Source organism: Suricata suricatta, chromosome 10 (assembly GCF_006229205.1).
Source record: "Suricata suricatta isolate VVHF042 chromosome 10, meerkat_22Aug2017_6uvM2_HiC, whole genome shotgun sequence".
In the NCBI taxonomy this organism is placed as follows: Eukaryota; Metazoa; Chordata; class Mammalia; order Carnivora; family Herpestidae; genus Suricata; species Suricata suricatta.
This window is the reverse complement of record NC_043709.1, coordinates 125,431,283-125,443,072: the sequence shown is the minus strand read 5'-3', so window position 1 is coordinate 125,443,072 and position 11,790 is coordinate 125,431,283. Positions and strand designations below refer to the sequence as shown.

Below are 11,790 nucleotides of genomic sequence, written 5' to 3'. Positions count from 1 at the left end.
GCAACAGGGCGACCGTGGCCCGTACATACTCAGACAGTTTCATGTGAGTTTCCAGGATTCGACCAAGACCAACAATCACCGGCCTGGAGCCCTGGAGATGGACGCTGGGCGCTCGATGCGTCAATCTGCATCGGAGGTGGGAGCGCATCTCCGCGGGCGCGAGCGCATCTCCGCGGGCGCGAGCGCATCTCCGCGGGCGCACAGTTCAGCAGCCACGAATGTGCTCTGCGTCCCAGAGACCTGAGACCCCTTCCGTGTGACAAAGACGGCCTCCTCCCAACGGCGCTGGTGTTGGGGCGAGAAGAAGGAACAGGCTCCCTGCCTCGTTCCTGCCCCTGCCGCGGGGCCTCAACCACCCCTCCAGCTTAGCTCAGGTTTTCCTGCAGGTCCCGCCCCACCTCTTTGCAGATACTGACGCTCCTCAGGCTAAGGAGACGTGGGCATCTCCTCCTGTCGCCGGCGTTGCAGAGGCCTGTTCTTACTTCATGTTCAGACTGTACATTAAGGACCACGCCACCTCGTCCCACCTCTGTCTCACAGTGAAGGTCACCTCACACCCCAGGTCTGCTCGCAGGGTGCAGAGTGTCTCTCCCTTTCCTCTGTCCGTTTGGTCTCTGGCTCAGTTATGTGTGGGAGATTCCTGACGCTCTGGAGGTCCAATGGAATACCGAACCGTTACAGCACCCAGACGTCCCGTCAGCCTCAGACTCTGCATGTCCCGCACGGCCCTTCTTTACCATCTCTCGCATGCCATGCTCTGGCTGGGAGGCATTTCAGATTCCCCTCCTGCTCTGACCGCCACCCTCTCACCTCCTAGAGCCCATCAGTCTCACCTGCCTTCTAACCGGCTCTTCTGTTCCCCCTCTCCACCCCTATTACTGAAGCAAACCCTGCCTCACTTTGCAACTTCTGACCTCTATTTCTTCAGCCCGTCCTGCACACGCGACCAGAGAGATGCTTCTAAGCCAGCGAGACTCGGATCTGGTGTCTCCTCTGCTTCAAATGGTCGGTGGCTGTCACCGCCTCAAAGATGCAAGTCTCTTTACAGAGCCTCCAGGGCTGCCTGAGCTGCCCGCTGGGGCCTCGTCCGTTGGCCTCCTCTGCCCCTGGGTGCCCGCCAGTGGGGCCAGTGGTCCTCCACGCGGCACCCACTCTCCTTCAGGGGCTCTCGTGCATGCCACCACACCTGCCTGCCCTGTTTGTCCCGCTCCCACTGTCCTGCCTGTGAGGACATCTCTTACCTCCTGAAGCCCAGTCAGTGAATCCTCTAATGCCCTCACCAACCCTCCCTTCGAGCACTTGGGAACACCAATGGTGCAACTGTCACCCACCTCACTTCCTGAGGGCCCGGAAAGGCCTTCAGGACATGGTGAACCCCAGCACTGTTCACTCTGCTGGGCACAGAGCAAGCACGAAACAAACATTTTTCAGATTCAATGAATGGCGTGCAGTGACTCTAATGGCTTCATTTGCCCCTCAATTGGTACCAGACTCAAGAACCCCAACTACGTCCTCAGAGACGACAGAAGCATGTCATTTTCAGTAACCACTCAGTCCGAAACTGAATGCTGATGAATGCTCATTAGCATGTCTTTGCAACGCACACAGGGAAAGCAGACTTCAACTGCGGTGTTTTGACAAACACCGGTCCCTCTCCGTGGTGCAGGCTGGCCAGGGTCTACCCCCAGCGTGGGTGCCCAAAGCCTGGAGGGATCATGACCAGGGTTTTGTGCAAGGATCTAGGAGGGTTCATGGCTCTTGTGAGCAGGAAAAAAGGCCACATAGGTTGAAAGGAGAGGACAGGGGATGTCAAAGGAGAGAGGGAGGGGGGCGCCTGGGTGGCTCAGTCAGTTAAGCATCCGGCTTCGGCTCGGGTCATGATCTCACAGTTCGTGGGTTCAAACCCTGCATCGGGCTCTGTGCTGACCGCTAGCTCAGAGCCTGGAGCCTGCTTCGGATTCTGTGTCTCCCTCTCTCTACGACCCTCCCCCTGCTCGCACTGTCTCTGTCTCTCAAAAATAAATAAAAAACATTAAAAAAAATAAAAAAAGGAGAGAGGGAAAAGTGAATGCAAGAAGAAAAAAAAAACCCACACACACAGAAGCTTGAAAGGCTATGTGGGAAAGGGGCAGAGGGAAAACAGGAAGAAACAGACAGTGTGGAAGGAACAGAGACCCCATGATCCAGGAAAACAGAGAGTAAGAATAAGGCGGGGTCTGATCCATGCCTTGCAGAAGTGGAAAGCGGAGACGTTTTGGATTTAGCCATGGCACAGCGTGCCTCTGGATCAGCAGGTTCCTACTGAATTGTCCCCAAGGGAGCAGTCCCCCCTCAGTGGCTCAGGATCTTTTCTTTGAATTTAACTGACTTATTGATCAATTGAGTGAAAATCCTCCCCAGCAGAGGGCCATCCCCCCCCCCCCATCATGTTAATAAAGAAGCCAGCTACGGGCCAATGATAAACTCTGCTACGCCGTATGGATTTCAGTCCTGTTCGTGGGTGCAGAAGCTTGGCAAGCAATCCGGAATGACACAATGGACCAATATTGCATTCTCTCTCCTAGACCAAGTGTGGTTTTGATAGACTTTGACTATGTACTTTGGGGTTGGAGCGCGAACTGTGTCTTTGCTACTCTCTGCCAGAGAACCTGAATGACAGCTCTAGCCCAGAGATATTTTTCCATTATAATTTTTCAATTTGTTCTGGTCTGAAAAATGTGTGTAAATGAAAACAGTGAAAATTCAAGCACAGTGCCTCTTTCAAACATTCTGTTTTGTGTTTACAATGACTCAGCTGATGCTGTCCTGCCTCTTTTGTCTTCTGGCGAATGACCTTATTTTTTCCAGATTTCTGATCACTTCTAATATGCCACAAAATATTTACCGGATTTGCAGGAATGCCTTTTACTCTTCTTTATTTTTCACCCTGTGTTGACCTACAATTTCTTCTTTTAGCTCCCCAGCACCCAAAACAAAACAAGGGGCGCCTGGGTGGCTCAGACTGTTAAGTGTCCCGACTTTGGCTCAGGTCATGATCCCACAGTCCGTGGGCTCCAGCCCCATGTCGGGCTCTGTGCTGACAGCTCAGAGCCTGGAGCCTGCTTCCTAATCTGTGTCTCCCTCTCTCTCTGCCCCTCCTCTGCTCACACTCTGTCTCTCTCTCTTTCTCAAAAATAAATAAACATTAAGCAAAATGTTTAAAACAAACAAGCAAAACAAAACAAAAACCACAAAGAAACACACACAGCAGCTTTGCAAAAGCCCAGATTGGCCTCAGGATTGAAGAGAGAGGTTCCCTCCCTTTCCCAAGTGCACGAAGCCCCTACCCACCCCCACCCCCTCATTGGGAAATTAACTAATAGGTCAATCCTTGGAAGCCCTTTTGCCCATCTGCTTTGGGAGATCTGGGCCAGTCTCCTTACCTTAAATAATTACAACAGCTCACGTTTCCCTAGTGACCAGGGGGAAAAAAAATATTTCCCCAGGAACTCTGACCGGATTACTGTGGAGTGATTTGTATACACTCAAATTAGCAGGGGACTGCTGAGCCCGGAGGCCCCGAGGCTGCCTGGTGCAGTATCTTTCCTCACTTCTCTCTGAGAGCCGGGCACCCACGGAGGGTGTGCTTACCTTCCTTGGCTTCACTTTATCGTGGTAGTCATACTGGAAGATTCCTTTGTAGCTCAGCCCCAGCCACCACGGGATCCCCTGCTTGTCCTAGGACATTGAAAGGAGAATGAGTCAATGCAAGACCAGAGAGCACACATAGGGACCCAGAGAAGGCCTCCTGGCTCATCTGATGACAAAGGAAAATGCAAACCCTGTGAGACGGATGGCGCCCGCCTCCCACTTTTCACCTTAACAGATGTGCCCCTTCGTCAGACTATGCTCAGTTATGTGAACAGGTGACCTGGAGCATGCCTTGGGGTGGGGACCCAGCTCTCCTGGCCAGCGGCCCGCCGTGGTCCTTCCCCTTTTATGAGTAGGTAGTGAATGCTTGTTCCTTGCCCTTGCAAGGCTTCAGGTCTCACAAGAGGATCCGAGAGATGCTAAGCATTCTCATAAAACGACCTTCTGAGCAGAGAAACAGTCCTCGGGTGTCACAACTAAAAGGGACCACAGACACTATGGAAGGGAACTCCTCTAAAAAACTTTTTTTTTTAAAGATTTAATTTTCTTAGGGGCACCTGGGTGGCTCAGTCGGTTAAGCATCCGACTTTGGCTCAGGTCATGATCTCACAGTCCATGAGTTTGAGCCCCACGTCGGGCTCTGTGCTGACAGCTCAGAGCCTGGAGCCTGCTTCAGATTCTGTGTCTCCCTCTCTCTCTCTGTCCCTCCCCCACTTACGCTCTCTCTGTCTCTCAAAAGATGAATAAACGTTAAAAAAAAAGATTTAAAATTTTTAGAGAGGTCGAGGTTCACAGCAAGTGGAGAGGAAAGTACAGAGATTCCCTGGACCCTCCTACCCCCACCACACATGCAGAACCTCCCCCATTATCAACCTCCCCAGCCAGAGGGGAACATTCATTACACCCTGACGAACCTACATGGTTACCCCTAGTCCAGAGTTTACATTAAAGTTCATTCTTGGTGTTGAATACTCTGAATTTGGACAAATGTATAATGATGTGTATCTACCATGATGCTATCATATAGAGGAGACTCACTGCTGGAAAAATCCTGTGTACCGCCTCTCCTCCCCTGCCCTCCCCCCTCCTAGGTTCTGGCAGCCAGTTCTGCCTCTTCCAGAATGTCACCAGTTGGAATCATACAGCATGTAGCCTTCTAGCTTGGCTTCTTACACTCAGAAATACACGTTTAGGATTCCTCCAATTTAACGACTAAAGAATCAAAGCAAACGGTTGGTCCTGCCCTACTCAGGGCCCGCCCCTCAGCCCTTCAGCAGACCAATGGCAGTGCAGGGTGGGCGGGGCCACCCTGCGGTCCTGCTCCCCTTAAGAGATCCGCTGGATTATGTGACCCGTGCCATCTAGGACAAAGTAGCAAAATCAAAGGCCAGACTTTCTGGGAACGGAATCAGAATCACCAAGCCCTTCTGCTCACTCCTTCCACAGAAACTTCTTGCCACCAGACTGTAAACTGTGATCCTACATCCAGGGGGAGGGGTCTGAGCTGTTAATCATAGGTCTCAAATGTTAGGAGCGGACGGCGGGCATCCCTGGCCGCCTTTCCCTAGATTTGTCCTGACTGCACACCTGTGAATAACCGTGTACCTCCCCTCCCCCGCGATCGTATATGTCTCGACAGCTCGAAATTGGCTTCGTGGTTTTTATTTTTATTTTTTCATGGTTTTTAAACACGAGTTATTTGAAGGTAAGCACAGAGATAAAGGGCAAAGAAATACGTTCTGAATTTTTAGAAAAGTTTCAGGGTATATAAACTATTTCCTAAGATAGTTTTTTAGAGGTATAAAATCTCTGTCTCTGGAAAGAGCCTGTGTGTCCCGCAGCAGTTTCTGAGAGTGGCACCGGCGGGGACTCAGTGCCACCGCCCTTCGGGTTGACCAGGTAGGGGTGATCACCACAGCCTAGAATATGGCAGCTGTGAAATCGGGAGACACCAACCGGCTAGGCTGGGTATGTGCCCTGTCTCCACCGGAGGAGGAGAGCAATTGGCTTGAGACTGGAGGTTCCAAGAGCCAAAGACGATGCACCCCTGGCACTCTGGAAACACAAGGTCTGCTTCTGGTCTCTCGCACACTGCAAAAGAGCAGTTTTACTGTGAGACAGAAAGCATGTATACCCGCAGCCGCCTTATTGTCAGGCTCCGGGCTGCAGGCTGACCAAGAGATGGGACAGGGTTCATGCAAGGAAAAGACTGACGACGTCCCTGTGGAAAGACATCCACTCCGTCTCTGACGATCTCTCTCAACAGTCTAACATCTGCCTCAACAGTCTTCCAGCAGACCTTCGTGGGGGTGGCGGGAGAGGCGAATTTCAGAATCTCTGTTTTCAGTGTGAGCGATGGAGGTGAGATCAAATTATGGACAGAGAGCAGATGAGAGAGCCTGTGCAGGGGAGTTCTTGTCCCCGTCCTTGGGCGCGGCCCCTCTGCTGCCCATCCCCACAGAACGTTCCCAAGATGGAGAGAAAGGCTCACGGGCTGATTTCTGTGAAATGTGCCTTGTAATAACTGTTGTGGGATCCTTACATTTCCTTTATGGTAACCAGATGGTGAAGGGGATACGGACTCTACAACCCTCGCTAGCTGTGTGTGGAATGCTGGCAGCCAGCGCGGGGGATTTCGAGCCTCATGTCATATCACAAAGCGTCGTTTCCCTTTGGGGAGCTGACGGCCCGCTGACATCAACGGTGCCACCTTACAGAGAGTTGGCTCCTGCAGGGCTTTCATCTTCCTGGCGTGGGCCAGGTGACGCTCCTCACGACAGACGTACAGCTCGGGCTTGAGAACTTCTGGGCAGGAATGGCTAGGACAGTTCTTAGAGTCCCGTGAATGATGGAGAAGAGGGGTTCAGGCCTCCCTCGGTGGGGAGAGCTCTGTAGGACATCAGGGAGAATTTAACCACTTCAGGCTTTAAAAGATCCTGAACTGACAGTCGGTTAAGCACCCGACTTTGGCTCAGGTCATGATCTTATGGCTCATGAGTTCAAGCCACGACCCTGCTTCAGATTCTGTGTCTCCATTTCTCTCTGCTCCTCCCCAGCTCATGCTCTCTCTCTCTCTCGCGCGCGCGCTCTCTCTCTCTCTCTCAAATAAACATACATTAAAAAAAAATCCTGAGCTGAGTTGCTGGGCAGGACTGGGGTCCCTGCATGTGCCTCATAACCGGGGTCCACAAATACGGTTCCAACATTCGGTCCCATCACGAAGGGCACATCCAATTACCCAATTCAATTCTCAGTCAACACTTATTTAGCAAATATTTACTGAACATCTACTCTGTGCCAAGCATGACACTTGGCTCTGGGAGTATAAAAGGAATGCCATGCACTGTCCTGGCCGTGGGAAGGCTGCACTTTAGCAGAAGATGCAGGCAATGAAACGCGTGCAAAGTGCTGTACAAGCCGCCATGAGTGACACAAAGATAAACGTAACAGGGAGCGCATTCTAGTCAAACGAACTAACGCTCCGGCTGGATGCAAACAGGGGGAGAGAGTCTGGTCAACAGGAAGTGAATCTCAGGTTGGCTGGTAGCAGTGTCTTGCATTCAGAAATGTTTCATTTTAGCTGGACTCTGGGCAAGGACTTAAATTTTTCATGTTGGGGTCAATTAAGGAAGGGAAATTATCCTCTCTCATCATAGGTAAGGGCACACGGACACATGTTATCTATTCTTTCAAGGAACGGATCCCAGTCTGGAGAATTCGGGTAAAATTAGAAGGAACTGAGACTCGGGTCCATGTTCTATGGGCCATCAGAGCACTTATGAAGACTTATCTCATCTCCTCACACAGCCTTGTGCTTAATTTGTCAGCCTCCAATGCCAGTCCCCTCCTCCAAAATTGCCTGTGTGGCATGTGACCACCAAGAAAAACACTGCTGATTCTGCTTAAAGTTTTGATTCTCCACAGTTCGCCGCCTTCAGAGGGAACCGTCCGAGTAAGAGGCTCGGCGGTCCTGACACCCCAGGATTCTTCTGAGAGTCAAAGGGAGTCGGGATTCATCATCTCCACTTCACGTAAGAGAAAAGTGGAAAGTGACTGTATCAAGTCTTCCCATGTGGGGGGAAAGTTCGAGTGCCCCAACTCCGCCCAGCACACAATCATCCCGACCAAGTCCTCTCCCCCACCCCAGTCCCCACCCCTCCCCAAATCTTCAGTAATATTAAAAAGGAAAAACTGAGAAGTGTTTCTGGGTCTTTTTTTAGGGCAGGCTTGGTACTTACTTTCACTGCATAGTAGTGAACCCCGTAGGTTGGGAGAGACTCCACGATGCTCATGTAGCTGGAAGAGAGAGAACACACACACACACGGTTATTCGGCAGATCTGGGATCATAGACATATTTGTGTGTGCACGTGCATGCATTCAAAGCTCTCAGAGTGATTGTTTACTTGAAAATGAAACTGAAGCCTCATCACCCCCCGGGACATACGTGTCCTTGCGAACAGAACTGAACAACCCTGCCACATGCTATGTGGACACACACCAACACAGCCTCGCGGGCACTGGGAGAGGCCACTTACTTCACAATTGCTTGACCTCTGGTCTGGCCGTTCAGTTTCTTGTAGTGCTCGATGACTCGGTCCTCACTAGAATTACAAGACAAAGATGGTGTTAAGTACAGTCCCTACGTCAACGGTCAGCATCTGGCTGATGGAGATCCTTCTCCCGAGCCCGAACAATGTCCTGAGAAGTTCCGAGGAGCCAACAGCTCCAGGAAAGACGATTCGTCCTGAAGTGGCATTTCTGAGCTCAGCCCAAGTGCGGTGCCTCGGGCTACAGCTTTACATGGGGTCAGCTCCCTGCCAGAAATGCTGCCGTGGGAGAGGAGGAAGACCAGTGAGCATGTGTCTCACCGGAGAGGGACACAGAGCGGGGGACAAGAAGAGGCGGGCTGGCTGGGGACCAGGGTGGACGCTTTGGCAGAACGCCTACATCTTCCTTCCCATCTCCTGGATCCCGACTGCACAGGGCGTCACAGAAAAGGGCCAGCGCTGGGCTCTAAAGAATGCCCACGGCCTCCCTATCATCAATTAGTGGTCAGGGCTGAGGGCTCCCAAAGAAGAGGGGAAAGTTCTGGAATTTGGGCCTGGCTAACAGAAACCATGAGGCAAGCAAAGGCCCAGAGAAGCCCTGGGAAACAAGAAGGCAGCTACAAGAAGGGATGTGGGAACTTCGTGAGCTCCTGAAATCTTAGTTCTAAAACAACGTGGGAGACACCAGCCAGCCAAACTCCTCTTTGACAGGGTGGGGGGCACAAAGGGAGTCTCTGAGAAGGGACTCTGGTGCCCAGAGAGCCACGGCTGCTGCCTTGGGAAGCACAGAGCTCACCTGGGGACTCACAGGAGATGCACATCCTACCTGCTGAGGAGTCAAGTCCAAAAGACTTGGCCTCCGTGACCCGGCCACACCGCCAGGAGCCTCATTTCTCCATCTTTCCATCAGCCATCATTTCTCACCTCAGGCCAGTGGGCTTCATGACAAGAGGCGGTCCTGGGGACAAACCCTCAAGCCCTCCTTGGTTGGCCTTCGTTATTTATCATTAATTTAGTATCCCAGAGTTGATTCTAACGCCTTTTTTTTTTGGCCAATTTTGTTTTTAGGAAAGAAAGAAAGTCCATTTCTGAGGGTAATGTGTCCTGTATGTTCAATAACTATCACTTGGGCACAATTTACTGATTTTCCAATTACTACTATAATCTTCAATGGGTGCCTACTCATTTTTGTATTTTTTTAAAATATTTTATTTTTGATACAGAGAGTCAGAGCATGAGAGGGTGAGGGGCAGAGAGAGAAGGAGACACAGAACCGGAAGCAGGCTCCAGGCTCTGAGCTGTTAGCACAGAGCCCGACGTGGGGCTCGAACCCATGATCGTAAGATCTGACCTGAGCCGAAGTCGGAGGTTTAACCGACTGAGCCACTCAGGCGCCCCTCATTTTCGTATTCTGAGCTCTGGTGTACGTAAGGTCATCAGACTTGTCCCAAGAAGGCACCTTTCTGAACACCCTGAACAGGAACTGGCTAGTTTCCAGGAGCCTTTCTCTGGCTGGAGAGTTGTTTCGGTGGTTTCTAGACACTTCTGTTCAGAAAGGAGCACGTGTCCCTTTCTCCTAGGTTCCCACACAACCCTGGACACTGTACTTTGAGGGTGACAGAGTCCTTCTCCGGAGTGAATTCTCCAGCACTGTCCTGTTTGTGGTGGGCTCCCCCCCTGCCCTCCCCGCTCACCAGACCTTCAGAGGTAAGCGAGACATTCGAGGTCAGCTCCTCTAACTTTCTCCCCTGCCTCTCACTCAATCAGTGGCTGTGTTGGGCATGTTTCCTACCACACGATCTAGAATTCTATGAGTTCAACTCTTGGATCCACGGGCAAGCAACTCCGTGTAGACAGGAGTCTGTTTCCTTCCCAGCTCTGGGACAGAGGGTCCCTGGGCTGTGAAGGGGAGATAAAAATCAACGTAGGGCTGTAGCCGGGAACACAATCAAGGCTCAGACAAAGAGCGTTAAAGTCAGAAACGCTGTCGGGCAGCTGTTCAACAGTTTGCCAACTAAATGGCTTCTCCGTGCTTGACAGCTGCAGGGATCTGCCACCCCCTCCTCTCCCTGTACCTCCTGCTGTCCCGGGCCATCTGTGAGACCGCAGTGTCTCGCTTCTCCTTCCCCAGCTTTCCCGCTCATTTGGCCCCAACTGAAAGGCCATGCACGAGCATGCTGAGAACCCCTTCTGCCCCCTGTCCCCGCTCTTGTCCTCTGGGATCCACAGATGGCCCAAGGGCACTGAACTGTGTAGACAGTTTCCCAGCTACCCCAGATCTCTGGTCGGGAGTTAACAATGGGATAACTATTAAAAATGCACCAGCCATAGAATCCCAAAACCCTGTTTGGAGGACACTGCGTTACATGAAGGAAAAAGACAGACGATTAAGCTGACTGTGCCTAGCCACATTGTTCTGCGAGATCATCTCTCTGCAGGCAAGGGGCCCAGGAAACACAGAGGGGTGGCGATCTGGGTCCCTGTCTTGCAGGGGCCGTGCCTGCGCTGGTCAGTGGCTTGGGAGTTAAGGTAGATGCCCTGCATGTCCTGTAGGGGCGGCACGGAGCGGGCTAGGCCCTTGAGAGAATCCAGGCCAGGGCCCTGCTTCTGATCTAAGACATGTAATTCTAACCTTCTGCCTCACCTGCCTCCTGAGAGGGAAATCCCACGGGACAGAAGTCCAAGTTGTTACACGCTTGGGGAAAAGTAGAAGAAAGGATGACTGCACGATTACTCAGCATTATCATGTGCCTTTCACTACATGCTAATTGCGTTAAGGGACTTCTTACTCCTGCTCTTAATTACAGTCTGGATCTGGCTGCTATGGGTAATTCCCCTTTACAGATGGGAAACTGAGGCAGCAGAGAAGGAACTGAAGCTTCCCAGGCTGTCATGACCCCAGTATTCAGAGATGTCACTGGGGTTCTAAGCCCCGCAGCTTTGCTCTCTAAGCTGCAATGCCTTTCCTGACTTGGGCGGACAGGCTCCCTACGGCTTATTCTGGCCTAAAGGTTGTCTGCCGCATCCGTGAAGTCTAGCGAGAGGAGAGCCTGGAAGAATGGCCAGGCAGACGTCCTCCTTTCATGGACGATCAGGGCAGGGGGGGCAACTGGACAGAGACCAGGGTGTCAGAGCCGGTGAAAGTCTCTTCCATCACCAAGGCGCTGACACTGAGGCCGCGGGAAGTCCGTGGACACGCGCGGTCTGCAGCTCTGTCTCCAGTCTATGAAGCATGAACAGCATTTATCCCTCCCTGAAGCCTCAGCTTTTTAAATATCCAAATAAGTAGGTTGGAATACAAGGGCCAACTCCAACCAGCCAGCTGCAGTGAAGAAGGTATTTTTCTGGCAATGCATCAGCAAGATGGGCCACGGGCTGGCGTGTCTGTGCATAAGCTGGGCTGTGCTCCCTGAGGGCACCTGCTTCAAAAATCACACTTCCTCAGTTCTGCGTCTTCCCTGTGGGTACACACAGGGGCAGGGGTGCCACTGGGTCTAAGTGAGGCCCAAGCAAAGGGCTGGCCTGGTCCCAGAGACATCCCAGGGATGTCGATAAAGATGAAGATGTTCCTATGAACACAAAGGACAGTAGCAACATGAAGGGAGATGCTT

At 51.9% G+C, this 11,790-nt stretch overlaps 1 protein-coding gene across 1 annotated transcript in view; it reads right to left on the bottom strand.

Annotated features, from left to right (window-relative positions):
- Positions 1-11,790, bottom strand: part of FRMD4A (FERM domain containing 4A) — a 619,483-nt gene that overhangs the window by 80,082 nt on the left and 527,611 nt on the right. Inside the window, exons 12-14 of the mRNA XM_029955588.1 lie at positions 8,168-8,233; positions 7,869-7,926; positions 3,631-3,717 (exon numbers count right to left, since the gene is read on the bottom strand). Of these exons, the coding sequence (XP_029811448.1) occupies positions 3,631-3,717; positions 7,869-7,926; positions 8,168-8,233 (211 nt within the window). The remainder of the gene's footprint in view (positions 1-3,630; positions 3,718-7,868; positions 7,927-8,167; positions 8,234-11,790) is intronic.